The sequence below is a fragment of the Homalodisca vitripennis genome, chromosome X (assembly GCF_021130785.1).
Source record: "Homalodisca vitripennis isolate AUS2020 chromosome X, UT_GWSS_2.1, whole genome shotgun sequence".
Taxonomy (NCBI): Eukaryota; Metazoa; Arthropoda; class Insecta; order Hemiptera; family Cicadellidae; genus Homalodisca; species Homalodisca vitripennis.
The window spans coordinates 136,786,726-136,806,633 of record NC_060215.1 but is presented as its reverse complement, the minus strand read 5'-3'; the positions used below and the strand labels follow the sequence as shown (position 1 = coordinate 136,806,633).

The following is a 19,908-nucleotide window of genomic DNA, read 5'->3' as shown; positions in this document are numbered from 1 at the left end:
TACCTGAATCTTGTTGTCCAACAGGAACATGAAACAAAACCAAACAAAAAACAAAGAATTAGAATGATGTAAGCATAAAACACTAATTTAAAATATGATTAAAGACTAAATAATGATTTTGATTGCATGTTACCCCCATTTGCAACTCCCCTAGTATAACCATAAACAAGGTAACTTTCTTCATAAGATTATAGGATCTACAAGTTTCCTTGTATGTTACCCCACAGACTTAATTAAACTAAAAAGTACACAATTCTGATGTAAAGTCAAGTCCTTTAAGATGCCACATAATACTTCCTATGCAATGAGGGGAAGCTTAGAAATGAGGGCCAAATTTGTAACGCAGAACTCTATATGGTTCACCGTTTTTTAATTGTATATTAAAGCTAATAATAAATATAAATACTTTAACCCTAAGAGCTTGGCATGCCTCTATGAGTGGACATAACCAATTTCTAACACAGCTCATCCGTAAATCAATGTAATTGTCATGTCAACTCGTCAGGCCATAGTGGCTTCAGAGTCCCTGCTCGGCAGTCTATAACTGTGTACATCGCTCTAAGATTTTTTTGTATGGAAATTTTGGAACATTTTAAATCATTAGCATTTATTAAATGCAATTTTTGAACAGTTATACAGGGTTGCTACAGGAGTCCAATAATGAAATTCCCTGACTTTTCCCTGATTTCCAGACCAAATTTTTCATTTTTCCCTGACTTTTTTCGACGCAATCCCCAGGGTTTTTGGCAATTAACGGGTGGAAAAAAGCGGTGTTGAGGCTAACAGGGTGGCAAATATAAAAAAGCAAAAAATAAAGTGAACACAGTTTAATACGTACAAAAAGATTGACTTAAATGATCTTTTACAACACAGAAGTAAAATATGCGCCGCGTCGTCTGCAGGCTTGGACTCGGCGCGGCGGCAGTAAGTTTATTTGTGTAAAGGGATTTTATATTTTTCCCTGACCAACGTCGAAATTCCCTGACTTTTCCCTGACTTGAGACCGGATTCCCTGACTTTTCCCTGATTTCCCTGACCTGTAGCATCCCTGTTATAATGTTTAACAGCTTCAAGTTGTACTTTTTTATTGGCTATCTATTCTTTCCTCGGAAAAGTACCAAGTTATGTAATTGACGCTGTGGTTTATCCTACTTAAATTTAGATTTAAAAGTATTTTTACTTGCATAACAAAAATACAAGTCGTCTAAAGTAGGTCTCTAATGTCAACAGAATAATTGACTAATTTCGATATTTTTATGTTTGGCTCTGCCAACACACTAGGATTTCAATAAAATGATAGTGTATGCTATAATAGGTACAATAACATTAACACTAAAATAAAAAATATATAAGTGTAAAACAAATAGTGAAATACCAATTTAATTTCTTTTTTGACTGAGAGATTATAGCACTTTCCAGCCACACTTGGATACGGATTCATTTAGTTTAATTTCAGGCGATATAGTTAAATAATGAAATGTGGATAAATAATAGAATTAGAATTTTAATACTGTACCATTAGACTCTTTAGCATACAACAAACAAAATTAACCACTTGTGCCATTATTATGAGAAAATGTTTTGTCAAGTACATTTTATTATTTGAAGTTAAATAGAACCGACCATTAAAAATATAAACACATTAATTTTGTATTACATTTACTACAACAATTCTAATTCATTGTAATTCACAACAAGCTTGCAACAGAAATTTTCCCAGCCAGTAATTAGTTACAAGACTGATTGGAGTTTTATTATTACCTAGAATTTATCATATTTTTATAGAAAAATAAATTATTCTATGCTATTGTTTTGGTTTCATTATATTGTTAATATTTTTTTAAGTAATGATAAAAAAAAACCATGAAGAGTATATTAATAAAAGAGAATTTATTGTGAGTTGGCTAACGCTACCTGACAAGATAAGAAGTTAATACAAATTTAACCCGATCTACACTCCAATTGTCTTCAATTATCAGAAAACTTAAATATAAATAATGACTTTACAAGCTCCAAAACTTACAATTAAATGACTGAGTACATAATTTATTTTGAAGCCGAGCACTTCATGGAAGTATTCAGTCTGGGGGTTTTGCACAAACAGATTAGCTAAAGATTATTACCATGAGATGCTCCCCAGCGAAGACCAGCCAGAATGAGAGGAGTGCAGCGTAGAAGATGCCTTCTCGGATGTCGCTCAGCAGTAGCATGAATGGCAGGTCGTAAAACAAAGTCAGCAGCTCCAGAGGCACTGTTCATAATATCAACATTTCAATTGTATCAAGCATACTCAATTATGGCAGTTTGAATAGTAAAAATTGGCAGTTTGCCTAAAATTGTTTAGACAATTTTCAACGATGGCCACAAAAATTAAATTATACTTAATTAAATATGTTGGTTTTCAATTCTACCGGTTATTAAAACAAGAAAAAGAAATGGAAAATCAAGAGAAAATATCTGTTTCTTGTTCCTAGCCAAAGTAGACAGCTTTGGTTTTATCACAATAATTTATTCTGCATAGAGTTGTGTCTTCATTTGAATGAATCATGTCTTTGAGCCGTTATACTCTGATCCCATCTGAGTAGTTCTGCGATTGTTTGATCCATGCAGCACTGTACTGTACCACTAATATAATGCAAAACTCATTGACCACATATTCTAGCTGTTCTCACAACTACTCACTGTTGTAACCATTTACGGTCAAGACGTGACCCCTGACTGAACAGTCAATTCAAGACAACATAACCACAATGATCTACATCAACACAACACATGATGTGTCACAAACTCCAACAAACAGTCACACAATCTAAGTCTATTCAGAAGTTGGTAGATCCTCATTAAGAATGTACATATTTATAGTAGCAATGGAGTGATTATACAGTAAATCAGTTCATCATGAGATTAATAAAGTAAAAAACAATAAAATGGAAAAATTCTGTGATAATTCCTCTATAGTTCGTTATTTTAAGCCTAAGCTTCTAATTAATGTTTTCAACAATTTAAGAAAAAATGTGTAATTTACAGCATTTATAATAAACACTGTTTTAATTACAAATTTTATTATAAAAACACTAATTGAATATTGTAACACAGATGCAAAATGGGTTGAAGGATTAGAACAATTAATTGTTCATAAAATTGCAATATGGAGCATAAGATTACAGAAGTCAGCATTGCTTTTAGTTGATTCTTTAATGTATTGGGAATTGTTCCAAAGACAATAGAAACACCCAAATAGAAAAATTAAAGAAAAAATAAAGAACATGATACTTTTCCAATAATGATGAATAATTACTATTGAGGAAAGTAAGAGTGCTGCCCAAGAAGAGCAGCATGTTCTCTAGCAGAAGAGGGGCTCGAGTGAGCTGGTGTACTCGGTTCCAGAACCAGATCATGATGGCAACTATCGATGGGAAGAATACCAGTTTCATTGACATCCACACTTTGGTAAACCCTCCTGTTTGGTTGATTGCCTGCAATCGATCAATATCACTTGTTACAATCTATTTGTATTCAACAACAATCAATATGTAAAACATCAGAAATATTATTATTCTTAGAAATAGTTTTTTTATATTATCATCTTCCCAATAAAACCTACCACCCCCACCCCCTTCCTCACCAACCTCCACCCACTCCACCACCCTCAAAACCTACAAATATCACATTTCAAAATTTTAGAACCATGATATAATTATATAATGCCTTCACTGAAGGTTTAGTTTTTAATTAGCTATTGCGTGAGGATATTCAGACTCAAAAGACCCATTGAGGGCATAGCACAGTTCTGAAATAACCTTGCACTTAATGGGTTACTTTCATAAATACTAATGCTACACAAGCTACATGTAAGCCTAAGGAGCAAAGTTGTGATTCCAGAAACTAAAATCGAACAAAGTATACACACAAAAAAATGAGAAAAGCAATAATAAATGGTTTATTATTTGGGTATATAATTTGTTGTAACTATAAATTTTGTATGAAGCTACAACTTTTATACTTTTAAAAATTTCAAATGAAGATATGCTTGATTTTTGCACACCACACTGACTGAAACTACGTTTTTGTTTTTGACCTATTTAAAAAGACCTTACAGGTAGGTTTTATGAGTATTAGGTGGAATATTTGTAATTATAACTGGTCATTACTTATCTTATTATAAATTTTTTAAAGAACTTGATGAAATCTGAACAAAAAACTTTAGAAATATTTTGAAGAAAAGTGCTAGTCCTAGATCATAAACGGATATCTATGGCTGCAACATAAAACATAAATAACAATGATAAATAACTGTTCAATTATTTCAATTTATCTGAGTTGTTACTTAAAGATTTGACAAGCCAGAAATGCACATTTTCAACATGGAATTAATATACATCTCTTGTGATACAATGGCAAAAACTTTGAGATGCACAATATATACTGGTGACTAAATAAGATGCTTAGTCTTTCTCACATTTTCGGAGGTGGTGTATACATAGATGTCGTTCTGAAGTGGTTAAATTAACTGAGTCAGCAAATACTTGAAAATCCAAATTTTTTACAACTTTGTCATAAAATAACTTGTCCATAAGAATGTATACTAAATTATATGTATGCTCATTTTGTTCTGAAATGAACCAAGCATACAGTGACACCTTGCATTAATTTCATTTAGTTTCCTTTACATTAGAAGATAATTTATTAGTCTTGATGAATGACTCAGGTTTATCCTTTTCTAATGTTTGTATGACAAATACACTCATAGTATGTTTCTTAGAAAAATAAGCAATTAGTTGTTAACTTTATCAAAACATTTTAATATTTCACCTTTTTAATTAATATTAATATAACAAGTTTACGCTTTTCTGATGCCACGCTACACTTGCACGTTGTACTCTGAACTACGTACATACTTCAGCACCTATACAAACAATTCTTGACAGGTTCAATGTAACTGTTTACGACCAGTTCTAGTAGTATGCTCTGGATTACTGGACATGTCAGCGTGGTGCAGGGCAGTATATACATTATGTACCGTTCCAAAATAGATTATGACTTCATTGGCAATTTTAATAAATAATGTTCTGCTCCTTGATAGATCAAACAAAACATAGTAGAAGGTATAAATTCTGAAAAATTGGGTATCTCAGGTTTATTTAAACTCAAGAGTTTTGCACACTACCGGTAAGTCAGTCAACTGATAATGGAGCTATTATACTTACAACAAGCCAAATGTCCTCGATGTGCCCCAGACCAAGATTCATTCCCTTGTCATGGTCCACTGGCAGACGAATGTTGAGCAAGTAGTAGTCGTGGAACAGGGAGCCCAGCTCGAACAATGGGATGAATGAACAATTGTAGTAGTACCTTTCACGTGTCTGTTAACAAGTTTTCTAATGCTTAATACTCGCAAGTCATAAAAAAGTCAACAAATTTAATGCAATTTTTTATACAGATTATAAATAGGTACTATAATTTATTAAGTTAGCAGAAGGGACTTCCTATACTCATATAAAAAGGTAACCGGATTTTTTCTTATCTTTATAACAAGAAGCAGAGGAAACTTTTACAGCACTAAAACCTAAAGGGTGTTCTGTGTGGCTTGCGGAGTGACAGTATATTTAGGCTAGGTAAGGATAGGGGATTGGAGTCTCATGGAAGCATGGGAGGCAGCTCTCTACCAGTTAAAATGGATAGAGGCATATTCTTCCGCAGTTTAGGCTAGCTAAAACCCACCACCAGTAACCAACACCTACCCTTCACAGTAAACTAATCTCTCCTTACCCTAATATGTCGACAAGCTAGTGATGTGCCGTTCCTGGGTTGCCCAGATTAAGTTACATACGTATTTGCTGTAGACTACTAACAAGATATTTCCGGATATTTGTAATCCGAAAATACATTACACACAAACTACTATTGTGTTCAAAAGACAATGTTTCAAAAAGTGGTATCTGTTCTCTTCTAGAGTAAAATCCTAAAACCCCAATCGTAGCTTAAAGGAGTGCTAGTACCTTTCCTTGTGTTTTACAACTTACATTTTCTTGCTGTGTGGTTTCAGTACTATTACTCTTGATTTATTAACTTAATTTTATTACATAATTAATCTCATGCTTTGGGGTTTTACGTTTGTAGGTGTTAACTATTGCAAATGTTTATTACATTGTTGATATTAACCCTTCCCACGCCGTAGACATATATATTAGAATGGTAGACTTTGACCAAAACACCAAATACAGTTATATCTGATATAGATTATGTCTCCTGGAGAGATTTTTAGTTCACAAAAGTCCTTTGAAATACACGGTGCATGCTCTTTGTTTATCGCGACTGCCAAGGAAGTATTTATAAATGACCTTCACTCTGCGGCAGGGGGAGGGAAGCGCCCTTTGTCTAACTCCGACCACCTGCTCGTCAGTTTTGCGTCTCCTACAGAGCCATAACCAAACATATCCGTGGCGTGTATAACTGCTTTCTTGGTAGTCACAAGTGTACGTCTACTACGTATCTCGTTATTATTCTTCATTGTGTGGTAGTGTTTTGATTAGTTTGAAATATTTATTTTGTTTTATAGTAAAAAGTAATTAAACTTTTCAGTTTAATTACATATTACAATGAAATTAAAATTTATTTTAAATAAACAATTTTGTAAATAGTTCTTTTTTTAATTTTTATCAATAAATACACTAATTTTAAGTAAAATGCCTTGTTCACTACTTTTTTTGCTTTTACGTTTTATAATTTAGTTATAATAAAAATTAGCTTTGAACTTAAAGGCACCAAATTTCTTACATGTCTTGGTGTTATAGGGAAGTTCATGGATTTATTATGTGGCATGCGAAGGGTTAAGCATACCAAGTTTTTCTTTACTTCTTCTTCATACATTATAACACAACTTTGTACCATTGAAATTGTTCATATAAAGACAACATTGTAAATTGCAACTTATTAGTACTATTTCAAACATCTATTTCTAAGAGTTAAGCCCACATTGTACCACCATGGTTTGGCCTTTTGCAATGTGTTTTTGTATTTTAAAAGAGATTTTCATGCAGGTGCAGTTTGGAGTGTAGCAATTACTACAGTTAACGATTTTACAGTAACTAAAACAACACAGCAGTACCGTAAAATGTGTATCATGGTGTAATTTAAAAATCAACTTCTTTGCAACGTAGTACTTCTAAAATGTTAAAACAAACTTAACAAAACGGTTTGCTTAACAATTAATATAAAATTATCACCAAGAAGGTTCTTTGTGGACGACACAAACAAATATTAAAGATACAATAAAAATGTAGGATTATTTGGTCATCATTCAACACAATTCTACTGCCTTAAAAGTTGTCCTGTCACACAACATGATGGGCAAACTAGCAATATTTCCAACACACTAATGAGCGAAAGGACATCACAATCTGACAGTACCATTGTTACTGTGGCACATATTATTTGTTTTCCAATATGATATTTGTACAGAGAGTAAACTATAATGAGCGAAAGGACATCACAATCTGACAGTACCATTGTTACTGTGGCACATATTATTTGTTTTCCAATATGATATTTGTACAGAGAGTAAACTATAATGAGCGAAAGGACATCACAATCTGACAGTACCATTGTTACTGTGGCACATATTATTTGTTTTCCAATATGATATTTGTACAGAGAGTAAACTATAATGAGCGAAAGGACATCACAATCTGACAGTACCATTGTTACTGTGGCACATATTATGTTTTCCAATATGATATTTGTACAGAGAGTGGAATTCTATACCATTTTTGTTCTGGTTCTCTCTAATCCAGAAACTGTAACAGTATTTATGTGATGACTGAATTAATTTTAAACTAATAAAAAAAAACGGGCTCATTTTGGATTATATCATAAATTAAAATAAGTCGCTGTGATTATTATTGTAAGAAGATTAAGAGGAAGCTTGTGCGCCAAAGTTTGAAATCCTTATTGTGTAGCTGCTGCAGAAGCAGTAGGGTGTTAACTCAAAACCTTTTTTCTAATTGTAGTAGAAAATTTACGAGTTCCAGTTCCATATCTATTTTAAAACTAAATATAAGGAACTATACTACTGTATTTGACACTTTAAAAGTAACAACAACAAAGTCATGTCACCATCACAAAAAACTATGGAATTCTCTTCAGGTATGTTGACTCATCGTCACCAGTCACCACCTATTTCATCTTCTTTGTTTATATCTGTGTCTTTCAGTGTTTTAACATAACAGCATTTAAGTATAATACTCTTCTTTTAACATTACGTGATGTTTGGAAAACACAGTATAAGTATCCATTAGGGAACAAATGAAAGGGACAAACTACTACTAACACAGTGCTACTTTCAGCTGTGGTGCAAATGACAGTAAGCCATGCAAGTTAGAGCTCTGCAGTGCAAAAGTTTCAATTGGAGAAAATATTTTTTGGTTCGATACAACAAAAAATAAAACCTTTGAACCAAATTTTAGTTTAAATTTTTGTAGGTAATCAATGATTACGTTAAAGTTTTTGTACTTCTCTTCAAATTTCATATATAACTAACTGCACTAACACTACTAAATAAAACAAATCCATGCGGTTACAAAGTAGATAAACATAAGGAAGCCTTTGGTTCAGGACTCTTATTATCCGGAAAACGTAACACTCATGATGGCTAATTTTGCAAAATTTAGATTTACAAATCTAAGTATTGGTTAACCCTTTGAGTGCCGCAGCATAGCTAATTTTGACATTTCGTATTTCGATAATATTTTATTTAGTACAAGGTTATTTTAGCCAAATAACCAGCTATATCCAATCGGTTCCAAAGTACCGAAAAGTACGAGTTTTATGTTGTTTCCCTATCCTTTGATCTGTGAAACATATGTTGCTTGGGTACATATCAGGAGGCCACTATTTTTGGACGAGTTTTTTTCCTTATTGGGGACAAAATAAATTACAGTATCAAAAAGAACAAGACTTTTTTTAACCTATTTTGAAATTTACAAGTAATTACGAGAATCAATGAAAACAAAAACTAAATGAACAACATTTTATTATTTATACACATATTACATATTATAAGTGACATGCGATTCGTATGTCTAGGCCTACTTGAAGGGTCGCTCGTCTAGACCTATTCACTGGCCATTTGGCTACAGGAAGTATCATTTATCGAGTATTTTTCTATTCATTATGGAAGAGGGAAAGTATTAGGAACTATAATGAAGTTTATTTTGATCCCTGATATAGAAAACTCATCCAAAATAGTGGGCTGTAATACAACCGAAGTACCTTTGCGATGATTTTGTTTACCAGTCACGATATACCGTGTTGTGTGACAACCATTCTTGTTGTTTATGTGTCGATAACCAGTGATTTGAGTTGTGTCCAAGTGGAAAACGTAAGTTTTCAGTGTAAATATAATAGGGTTATTGTGGATTTTACAAACTTGCTGACACTTATAAAAAAGAAATGTAAGCAAGTATTTGTCTCTACATTTACTAATCATATTTATTTGTGTTATCTTGATGTTTTATTTGATATATTGTGAAAACTATTGGTACATACTATTACTATGTAATTTCTAAACTTTGACAAGTGAAGTACAATTTACAAAATGTTGGTACCATGCAGCATTTTGTTTATACATATAGTGGCATGTTTGATTTTATTTAGTGTTATATATTATACATGGGTTTATTTAGAATTTTGTGGCCTTTATCATGGCATAAAGGAGAAAAATATTTAAAAAATACCGTATACACTCAAATTAGGTTCAAACATAACATTTTATACAAAAGTAAAAACAATTTTGTAAAAACTAAATTTTTTTTATATTTTTATAAAGCAAATTTTGATTGTAACAATATGTTTCATATTCTTCATTTCATTACAAAAAAAAACAGCAACAAAATTATGAAGATCTGAGGATAGTTATTTTACAACAGCTATTTTCCAAAAAGCTTACGAATATACAAAAAACAGCCCGGCACTTTATGCATGACTTGGGAAAATCCCAGCGGCACTCAAAGGGTTAAAAATACCATCTAATTAATTATAGTAAAACGTACATTTTCAACTGAACAGTCCAAAATTCTTTGAACAACAGAAGAAGTGAAGTACTTCCAGTCACCGTCTGCATCACCTTTGTTTCTATAGCCCAATTTGGCATCCAGAGTGATAATAGTGCGAGGAGCTGAAATGTGCAAGAGAAAGATTAGAAATGATTAGTGCCGAAATATCATACAAACTGTTTTATATACTAGACACTGTGTAGTTCATATTTTTCACATTACCATAGTTCTGGAGAGTTGAGGTGTTTATTCGATTAAAATTTTAATTTTATATGAAAAAGATTTTTAAATAATTAAAAATATTTTATATATAAAAAAACAAACAAGATGACGTAGGGAAAATTATGATATGTTGAATTGTTAAAGCTTTTACTATATATGTTTATAAATTAGATTTAAATGTAAAATTTCATTAAATCAAATTGAATTTAATGTTTCAAATCACAATACAGATCTTAGAAACTTTGTTAATTTTGTATCTTTTGCGTATTAGGAGTTTTAGGGCATGACAAGCCTAATCTCAAGTATTTATAATAGACCATCTCTCTTGGTGCCATCGACATTTTTATAGCTTTCACCAAATAATGCATAATATTCTTAAAAATAAACATAGTATTGACTTTAGTTTTGTTATACATCTTTAAAAACTTTTTAATAAAAAAGTGGCATAAATAATTTTAGTTTTCAAATACAAAAACTATTATTTTATTATATAAAATTATTTGTATGCATCTACTTTATTGTTCAAATGTGTCAACTTTACAAAATATATATGAGGGTAGTCTTTTTTTCAACCTCCAATCTTACGCCAGGACGGCTAGACAAGTGGGAGGTCTGCAGTGTATGCAGTAGTTGATTGCCAATTTACTTGCTACATTTGTCACTGCCGAGCTCAAGTAGCTAGTTTTTGCTGAGCTGCAGTCGCATAAACATGGGTCACCTCTATTGATTCTCCCGCTAAATGTGAATTAAGGAGTTTAATTCGTTTCCTGCAAGCAGATGGAATAGTGTAGCAGAAATCTATCTAAGAATGTGCTATGTTTATGGAGAAAATATTATGGGTATTATGGGTTGTACGCGAGTGGTGTAAAAAGCCAAAGATGTCGACTGACATCCACAAAAACCGCGGAATGGCTTTAGCTTTGACATTTCTCGACTTGATCCTTGAATTTGACATTCGGCCACCTTTAAATGTTTGACGAGGTTCACACACATCATCATCACTCATAATGTTTTCTCAGTAAACAAGGCACATTCTACTACACTATCCCCTTCTCCTTACAGGAAATGAATAACACTCCTCAATTTACATTTGTAGGGAGAATCAATAGAGGCAGCCATGTTTATGCAACTGTAGCTCAGTGTAAACTGACTACTTGAACTCGGCAGTGACAAATGTTGTAGTGAGGAAGATGCGTGATTAACTACTGCGCACCATGCAAACCTGCCACATGTCTGGCCGTCATGGCCTGAGATCGGAGGTTGAAAAAAGAATGATCCATATTTATATAATATATTTATGAGTGATTTATACATCAATACTTTTGATTCTTTCCCAATGTTCCAACCAATTTTATTATATGGAGCAGAGACGTGGACGTGGACTAAAAATGATTTAAGCAGATTGCAAGCTGCAGAAATGAGATTTTTAAGAGGGATATAGAAGACTACAAGAAGAGATAGAATAAGGAACGAAATAACCAGAGAAAGATTGAAGGTAGTTTCACTGCAAGAAACAATGGAAGGAAGAAGAATACAGATATAGAAGGAAGATGGGGCATGTGAAGAGGATGGGAGATAATAGAATGCCTAGAATAGCACTGGAGAAGGAGGAAAGAGGAAGAAGACCAAGAGGAAGACCGAGAGGAAGATGGGAGGACCAAGTGTGGAAAGACATAGAGAGAAGGGGACTACAGAAAATACAGGTGGAGGAAGAGGAGACCTGGAATGACAGACAAAAGTGGAGGAGGCTGTGTATGACGACCCGTGATAACGGAAACGTCTGATGATGATGATGATGATTTATGAGTGAGTGTTGAATTTTTATGTTACTGCAAAATGGAGAAAACCTGCCCAACAGGTACAATCAATCATTTTACCAGATGTAACAAATGAAACCAAATCTGATAACTTAATTTCAGACAATCATTCTGACAAATAGTCTACATTACTGCATCTTTCATTGACTTTATAATATGTCAATGTTTTATTTTATTTGCACTCATTCTAAATCACTGACACTAAAGTAGTTAATCTATATTTCACTTTTAGGAAACTTCCCAGTTTGGACTTTCTTATGTGGACAAGGGTGTTTATGGATTATGTTAGTATGCAAGGAAAATACCACCACAGATCTAACTTACATGCACTCACCCATTTCAGTGTTTGGATGGTACGCTATGTCAAACTGTAGAACCCCAATCAAATGTTGCTGCCAACGAGAGTAGTCCAAGATTACTTTGTTACGTGGATTAGGCAGCTGTAACAAATACATGTGGTTTCATTGTTGCATGCATTAGGCAACTGTAACAAATACATGTAGTTTCATTGTTGCATGCAGCATTAGGAAACTGTAACAAATACATGTGGTTTTATTTTACTTCATATTTCAGGATAACACAGTGTTAAGTATCATTTGCACCAAAAAATTGGTTCATATGATGTTTAATAAATCTAGTAGATAGTAATGTTCTATAATCAATATACAAGTATAGTGTGTAAAAAATTATGCCATTAAAAATATTCATGAATACATATACAACTGACAATTGCAACACAGACTCACAGATTAAGTCTCTCTGAACAGGTGACATCATGAGACAAAAATACCATGTAAATTTTCACATGCGACTTATTTTAAAATTAACATTGTAGAAAGAACATAGTTGCAGTTACATGAGCCTAGTTTTAACTTAGGTGCAAAAGTGGTGTCAATTTGGTGTCACTTTTACATAGAAGAAACACAAAAACAACAACAAATATAAATTTTCATGTATGTAAAACATTTTCTAATTCCCAATAATTAAATAATAAATTAACAAAATGAATGAATCAACTATTGAAATAAACTTATTATCATTATTGGAAGAAATCAGAAATCTGTATTAATTTTCATCAAGAAAAGAACAGATGTTGGACAATTACAATATGGTCATGATATGAAGTTTACATTATTTTGATAATGATATCAAAAACTAAAATTGGTAAAATACATGTCAATGTTTCTTTTAAAGGTACCGTAAGTGACAATTGAAATCTTGAACTCTTCATTTGTGTAGATTGATTTGTCTCCTAACTAGATGTGTAGTCTTTTTTTAAGGTCTTAAAGTCACAATCCGTTAAGTGTTGTGGAAGCATGTTGATTAGTCTTGCTCCAGTATACAGTTCTGTGCAACAGTAAGAAAAAGTCATTGCCATGCCAAGCATGATGGTTATGGTTTGACCACTTGTTTTTATTTTACAATTCTTTCAGTACCATTCTGTATTTGTTTTATTTAAAACTATTTTCTATCTCCCTGTAAAAATAGCTTTGAAACCATAAAAGTGCCCTCAAATCCCAAGACACAGTAATTTGTATCACAGTTTCTGAATTATTAAACTGTGATACAAAGAGTCAAAGGCTTTACTGAGGTCAGGCAAGACACTTTCCTTCTTCAAGGTTCTAAATTGTTTGTTAAATTAGGTCAAAAGTGCACTTGTGCTTGATTTTCCAGTTAGGAACCCATGTTCCTTGCAAGTAAGATATTGTTGAAATTTATATGATGTGTGAGCCTAACCATTACTATTTTTTCAATAATTCTAGAAATATTCAGAACCAAGGATATGAGCCTGTAGTTTTTCACTTCCCGTTTACTTCCTTATTCAAGGTAAGGATACATTTTTGTTTTTAATTTATATGAACAAGTTCCTTCAGACAGAGATTAATTAATGTCAGTGAGAGGTTTAATAATTTTATTAATGCAAAATTTTACCATCTTTTTCATACCATCAATCCCAGTAGATGTTGATTTTAGAGAAGAAACCACATTTAAGATCTCTTCATGTGATACAAGTTGCCAGTACATTCCCCTTGGAATTAATTATTCATCTACGCAGTATCTATCTTTGGATGTTAGTCTGGTATAACATTTTTTTCAGCTACAGTCATAAAAAACACATTAAAATGTTCGCTTACTTTGTCAAGGTTACCAACAATTTCTCCTGCAACTTCCATCTAGCGTGTACTAACTGGGACTATGCTAGAGGACAATCTCTGGCTGTTGATAATGACCGAGATTGCTTTTCATTTATCTTCAGATTTAGCTGACTGAGAAGTTGACTATTTTAAAGTTTCAGAAGTTCATTAAGAAATTAAATTTTTAATGTATCATGTCTCTACTAATGCATTTGAATGTTTTGTGATATTTGTATTGGCTTAATTGTACTTAAGAGCCAGATGTGCCATCTTGATTTTTGCCCAATAATAACAATGCTAAACATTAGACCATTTTCTCCCAAATGTTTGGCTAAACAGTTATGGGGGGACACCTTTATAAAGGTATAACTTATACGCTTTCAAACACCTTTGGAGATGCAGTTTTATATTATGTAGATATAAAAAAACTTTTTTGCCCTTAATTTAAACAATAAACAATACTCAACTAGATGTGTCACTAGCAATCCTATTGAACAGCAATACATTTGTATTATCCCAATACTACTGTTAATTATTGAAAAACACCTCTAGAAGTTTGTTTAAATACATTTTTAATTATGAAACATCTATACACATTTTAGAAAAAGTCCAAAAGTAAACCAATTTTAGTATATTTTACCTTAAAAATAACATATCTTACATTGGCACTGAACACATTAATACGAGGTGCAAAGTTTTTTAAGAGTTTAATAAAAGTTCAAGCAAAATCAGAGGTTATATTTCAGCGCAGTATTGTTTAATATACTGATTTTTAGTGCAATATTTTGAATTTAGAGTACTGCAACCTGACTTAACTTAGTGATTTGAGAAGGACTTAACATTCTACGAGGGTTTATCAAAAAATTAATGGTACTACTACAGCAATAACTAAAAAAACTAATGAACATGCTTTATTGAAATTCTGCTATAAGCTTTCAAAGTACATCTTTTGTGATATTATACGATTCCAATGCTTTACCCACTTTTCAAAACATTCACTAAAATGTTTCCCTGGGAGTCTGTTTAGTATACCTGAAGGAGCATGGTTCAACACAGATGTCTAGTTGAAAATGGCATCCCTGAAGCACGTGTTTCACCTGTATGAAGAGGTCGAAATCACAGGTGGCTGGGTCTGGTTTATACGGTGGATGGAGCATGACGTCAATGCCTAAATCATTTATGATGTCTTGAGTTACCTTCACTTTATGAGCAAGAGCATTATTCTGATGCAGAATCCATCAAGCTCTTTGGAGATTATGCCTTCAACTACTCCATATGAAATATGTATAATGTCAGCAATCTTTCCTCTTGTTAATTTTCCTGCCGCAGCAAAACATCAGTGGTGATGATGTTTACTTCATTTTCTGATGATAGCTTGCCTGGGCGTGGTGCATCTTCAAAGCTTACTTCTCCCTTCGTAAACTGTAGGTAACATTCAAAAACATGTTTCTAGGATAAACATTTACCTTAAAACACTTCTTGAATCATTTCAAGGATGTTTGCAGGAACAGAATCTGATTCCTGCAAGCTGCTGTAGGTTTAAGTCCATTCTGAGTACATGGAACACATTCTTTTCCAATGACTCCCTCTTTTTTACTGAGTACTTTCAAGCAGCTGGCTCACATGTCACAGTATGAATGAAGGTTATAAATCTCAAATAAAACTTCCAAATATCCGAGGACTGACATTTGTGCAGAGTAAAATATAGTTTTTTGATACACCAAAGAACCTTTTTTTTTGTTCTCTTAGGACAAGAAGCTTATCAATTGCACTTAGTCCTCTAAGAACCTTTGCGCTGCTTCCGGAGTGATAGGATATTCAGGATGGGTAAGGTTATGGAGTAGGGGCCGCCTCCTATCGAGATCCATGAGGAAGAATTAGGGCACTACATCTCAAAGTCATCCTGGAAGAAGGGGAGGCCAGCTCTGAACGAGCCTCTCCAGTCAAAGTAGGCAGGGGGTGGCACAGGCACACCCTTGTTGAGGTTAACAAGAACCTCTGAGGTAGGGGAACAAACCCCAACCAACTCCAACAGTCATCTCCCACAGTAGACTAGACCTATCGAATTGCCCATGAGCCCCAGAATCTCAACATTTGCGGTTAGTGATGTGCCGCTACTGGACATCCATAAGGTGGCCCAGATTGAAGTGGCACATCGGTTTTTGCTGTGCCCAGTGGTGGGTTCAACTGGTAGGTATAAACCAGCCAGAAGTGATCCCTACTGGGTACACCAATAAACTTAATGAGAACGTATAAGTAGAACATATAACAAACAGTAAACCCTGAACAAGCAACTAAAGGCTAAAGCCTTCTAAATCAAGTAGCCTAACTAGTACTTGTAACTTTTTGTAATTTTCTATTTAATATACATGTTTAGTATTTGTTTTTAGTTAGTATTTTTTTACATATTTATAAGCAAGAATTCCATCCATACCTGGAAAGCAAAGACAATCTCGTTGGCATGTCGAAGATGGCTGTCTGACTCATAGTGTTCAAGACTGACAGGGGTACATCGACCCTTTCCTCTCACATAAAACCAAGCATCAGTGTTGTTTCCTTTGTCATGACATTTAGTGGCTAAAAGACTATTAGCATTCGATGGACTGGGTGCTGAAAACATATAAAACATTAGTTTAAACAGTTGTGCCCACCTAATAACTTTTTTATAAATGATTTTTAAACACTGTTAAACATCAGTAACATGTTTTAGTCATGTCATTGTGTTTCTATTGAATATACCTTTAAAATAACATGTAACAAGATAAGAGTTCTTCTATTCTAAAGAAACCTATGTGCAAAATTTGGTTGCTGTAGCTTAATTAGTTTTAAAAATATTAATTTTTGTATAAAAAATACAAAATGGCGGTCAACGGCTAAACAAGACATTTTTCAACCTGTTTATATCACATTTTTTGTTTGAAATGATGAATAGAGTTATATATGGAAATTAATTAAATCCTTTTGGTATCAATTTACATTAACGTGACCATGGAAAGGTATGTTCATTTTTTTCCCTGAAAACTACAATTTTTCCTGAAACCAATATTGAAGAAAAAACTCGTCGGCAACGAAAATCAAAGGAGCTACGATTTTTTTAAATCCTCTGAAAACTCTGTTTTTGACAGTTTCCTATAACTCCGCGTCTGCTCAAACTCAGTATAGCCAGATTTTAAAAACCGATTATCATACCAACAACGAGAAATTATCGTACTTTCATATAAAATAATCGTATCAAACACATATTGAAAAAGTATGTTATGTTCGTATAATAAATTATGTTATAATTAACTTTTGGTTTGTTACTTGTATAAATTTGTCAAAAATCTTTCATGGTAGGATAATAACTACCCATCGTGTATCTTACCGGCACATAAAATCAATGAAATTATCGTACCTCTGGCAACATTATCCATTAAGGTAAGTGATAAGTTACTGAAATAAGCTAATCCTGCCAACGATGCCTGCCCGCTGCGCACTGCTTGCTCTTTTAGAAAAAAAATTAACTCGAGCTTGCAAAAGTCGAATCCCAGATCACGTGATACCCCTGCTCCTTAACGCAATAATGTCCGAAAGGCATCAATATAGTACAATAATACACTTTCCCCCCAGTTTATATGCACCTGTGATAATAATACTTGGCTATAAATGCCCAACCCATGAAAAAAAAGTTCATTTTCCATGGTCACGCTAATGTAAATAAATATCATCCTTTTTAATTGGTCATTGTATTTTTTCAAGTGAGAGTTCATGCCATGTCATGTAATCGTGTGTTCTCTTTAATTTGAGAAAAACTATTTTTATTTTATCAGAAGTTACCACATGGCATGTAAGTAGATAGATATACATACAAAATTAGGAAGTTATGGTTACATCAGTTTTGCTTATTAAACTTATGTTTGTTTTATACACTATTTATTTATTTGTAGAAAGCTTGGTCAAATTGTTTGCGTTATTTTTTAATTTATTTTTATCCACACCGGTAACTAGATCCGAGTTATAAACCTATTGCAATTGTCGTCCTGGACAAAAAAATATAGGATTTAGGGAAAAAATGAGAAATAATGAATTTTTGAACATTAAAACTGGTACTTTTCTTGTAAGATGGAAGGAAGTTATGGTTAGATGAATTTACAATATTTCTTTGTTTTGTCAAGTTGAATTACCCAACTAGCAGTATTGGCCGGAGGCATTCGTGATCAGACCTTCTAGAATTTGATCTTTTAGTGATAGGTACTACCTCAAGGGATGTTTTTCACATGGCCGGAGGTACTTGTGTCAAACAGATATGAATATTTATTCTTAATAGGTAACAAAAACGTCTTTATTTGGGTCAAATTCCCCTGATTTCAGCATTATTGTTATTTGATGAATCCACAGATGGCGTAATGGCAAATGTCAGCAGCAACCAACACAAATTTGACTCATGATTATAACAAAACCAATTGACGCCTGAAGAACAATGAAATATTACTCTGTTCGAGAGAAGTGGTTCCACTTTTAATGTTCTATAACTTCGTTATTTATCACTTGTTTTCCTTAAACCCTTATACTGTTCTTTTTTTTCAGAAGGACAATAGCAATAGGCTAATAACGCAAAACTCATTTTTTGCCACTTCAGACATAAAGATCATAATTACCTTTATATATTTTTTTTAAAACAACATATAAATTTATAGAGAGTGCCTAATGTCCCTTAATGTGTACCTATAAGGGTACTTGTTATAATCTCAAACCTTAGTCAAAATAATTAAGAATCTTTTGGCTTTGGTGTGAAGAGGTATCTTTAGTCAACAGATTTGAACCCAAAATCACTTCTAACTAAACGTAATTGAACAAAAAATACCAATAAATAGGCCATTCTTTAATTTTTATTTTCCTCTACTAGTAATTTAACACTCCTAAATCCCATCACTATTATTCCTTATTGGATCTTGTAGCCTAGGACTAACCCAATTTATTTAAATTTAAAACTATAACTAGATAGGGTGTATTTAGTTACAGTTTTATATAAAATATACATAAGCGTGTATATTTTAAGATCCAGATTAGTTTCCTAGTCATTCATTTCTACTTACCTATTAATCCACCTAACAAAAAGCAGGCAACTTGTAGTACTAACAAAATTGCCACCAAAACAAAGAGCTTCCTTCCACTTAAATTTTCAACGATGGCTCCCGGCATTTTCGAAATGTAATTGGTTTGTAACTACCTAAAGAACTTACTTGTCACAGTACCTAACTATGAAATGTAATGAAATTCGTATAAGAACAGATCCATTAGTACTGTGACACCAAACGGGTATCAACAAAAACCAATATACTTTTACTAAATTCTGATCTGACAGTAAATTCAGACCAGACCCGGCATGCACTATGCAAACGTTTTTCTACCGTTAAATAAGAACCTTAAAATTCCCTTCTTTCTCCTGAAAAAAATATGTGTACAATTGATTGTAGCCATATAACTAACACAATACAAATCAATGAGATAAGTAATGGCAAATCAATTTTAATTGTTTACATATCATGAGTCATATTCATTTTCCATTAACTGTATTGACTTCCATGTTACATAAAAAATAAAAAGCTCCTATTTAGTCTATAATAATGTTTAAACGTTCAAGTATTTACTTGTCCTACTCGTTTTTATTCACACCGCCCAATATGTAGCTTCTGAGTAAGT

General features: G+C 32.9%; 1 protein-coding gene across 1 annotated transcript in view; it reads right to left on the bottom strand.

Moving 5' to 3' along the window:
• LOC124369885 (protein wntless) overlaps positions 1-19,608 on the bottom strand; it is a 34,029-nt gene extending 14,421 nt beyond the window's left edge. The window contains exons 1-8 of the mRNA XM_046828025.1: positions 19,302-19,608; positions 16,661-16,836; positions 12,426-12,531; positions 10,050-10,174; positions 5,208-5,363; positions 3,299-3,476; positions 2,124-2,251; positions 4-9 (exon numbers count right to left, since the gene is read on the bottom strand). Of these exons, the coding sequence (XP_046683981.1) occupies positions 4-9; positions 2,124-2,251; positions 3,299-3,476; positions 5,208-5,363; positions 10,050-10,174; positions 12,426-12,531; positions 16,661-16,836; positions 19,302-19,407 (981 nt within the window). The 5' untranslated portion in view covers positions 19,408-19,608. The remainder of the gene's footprint in view (positions 1-3; positions 10-2,123; positions 2,252-3,298; positions 3,477-5,207; positions 5,364-10,049; positions 10,175-12,425; positions 12,532-16,660; positions 16,837-19,301) is intronic.
• Between the last annotated feature and the right edge of the window lie 300 nt (positions 19,609-19,908).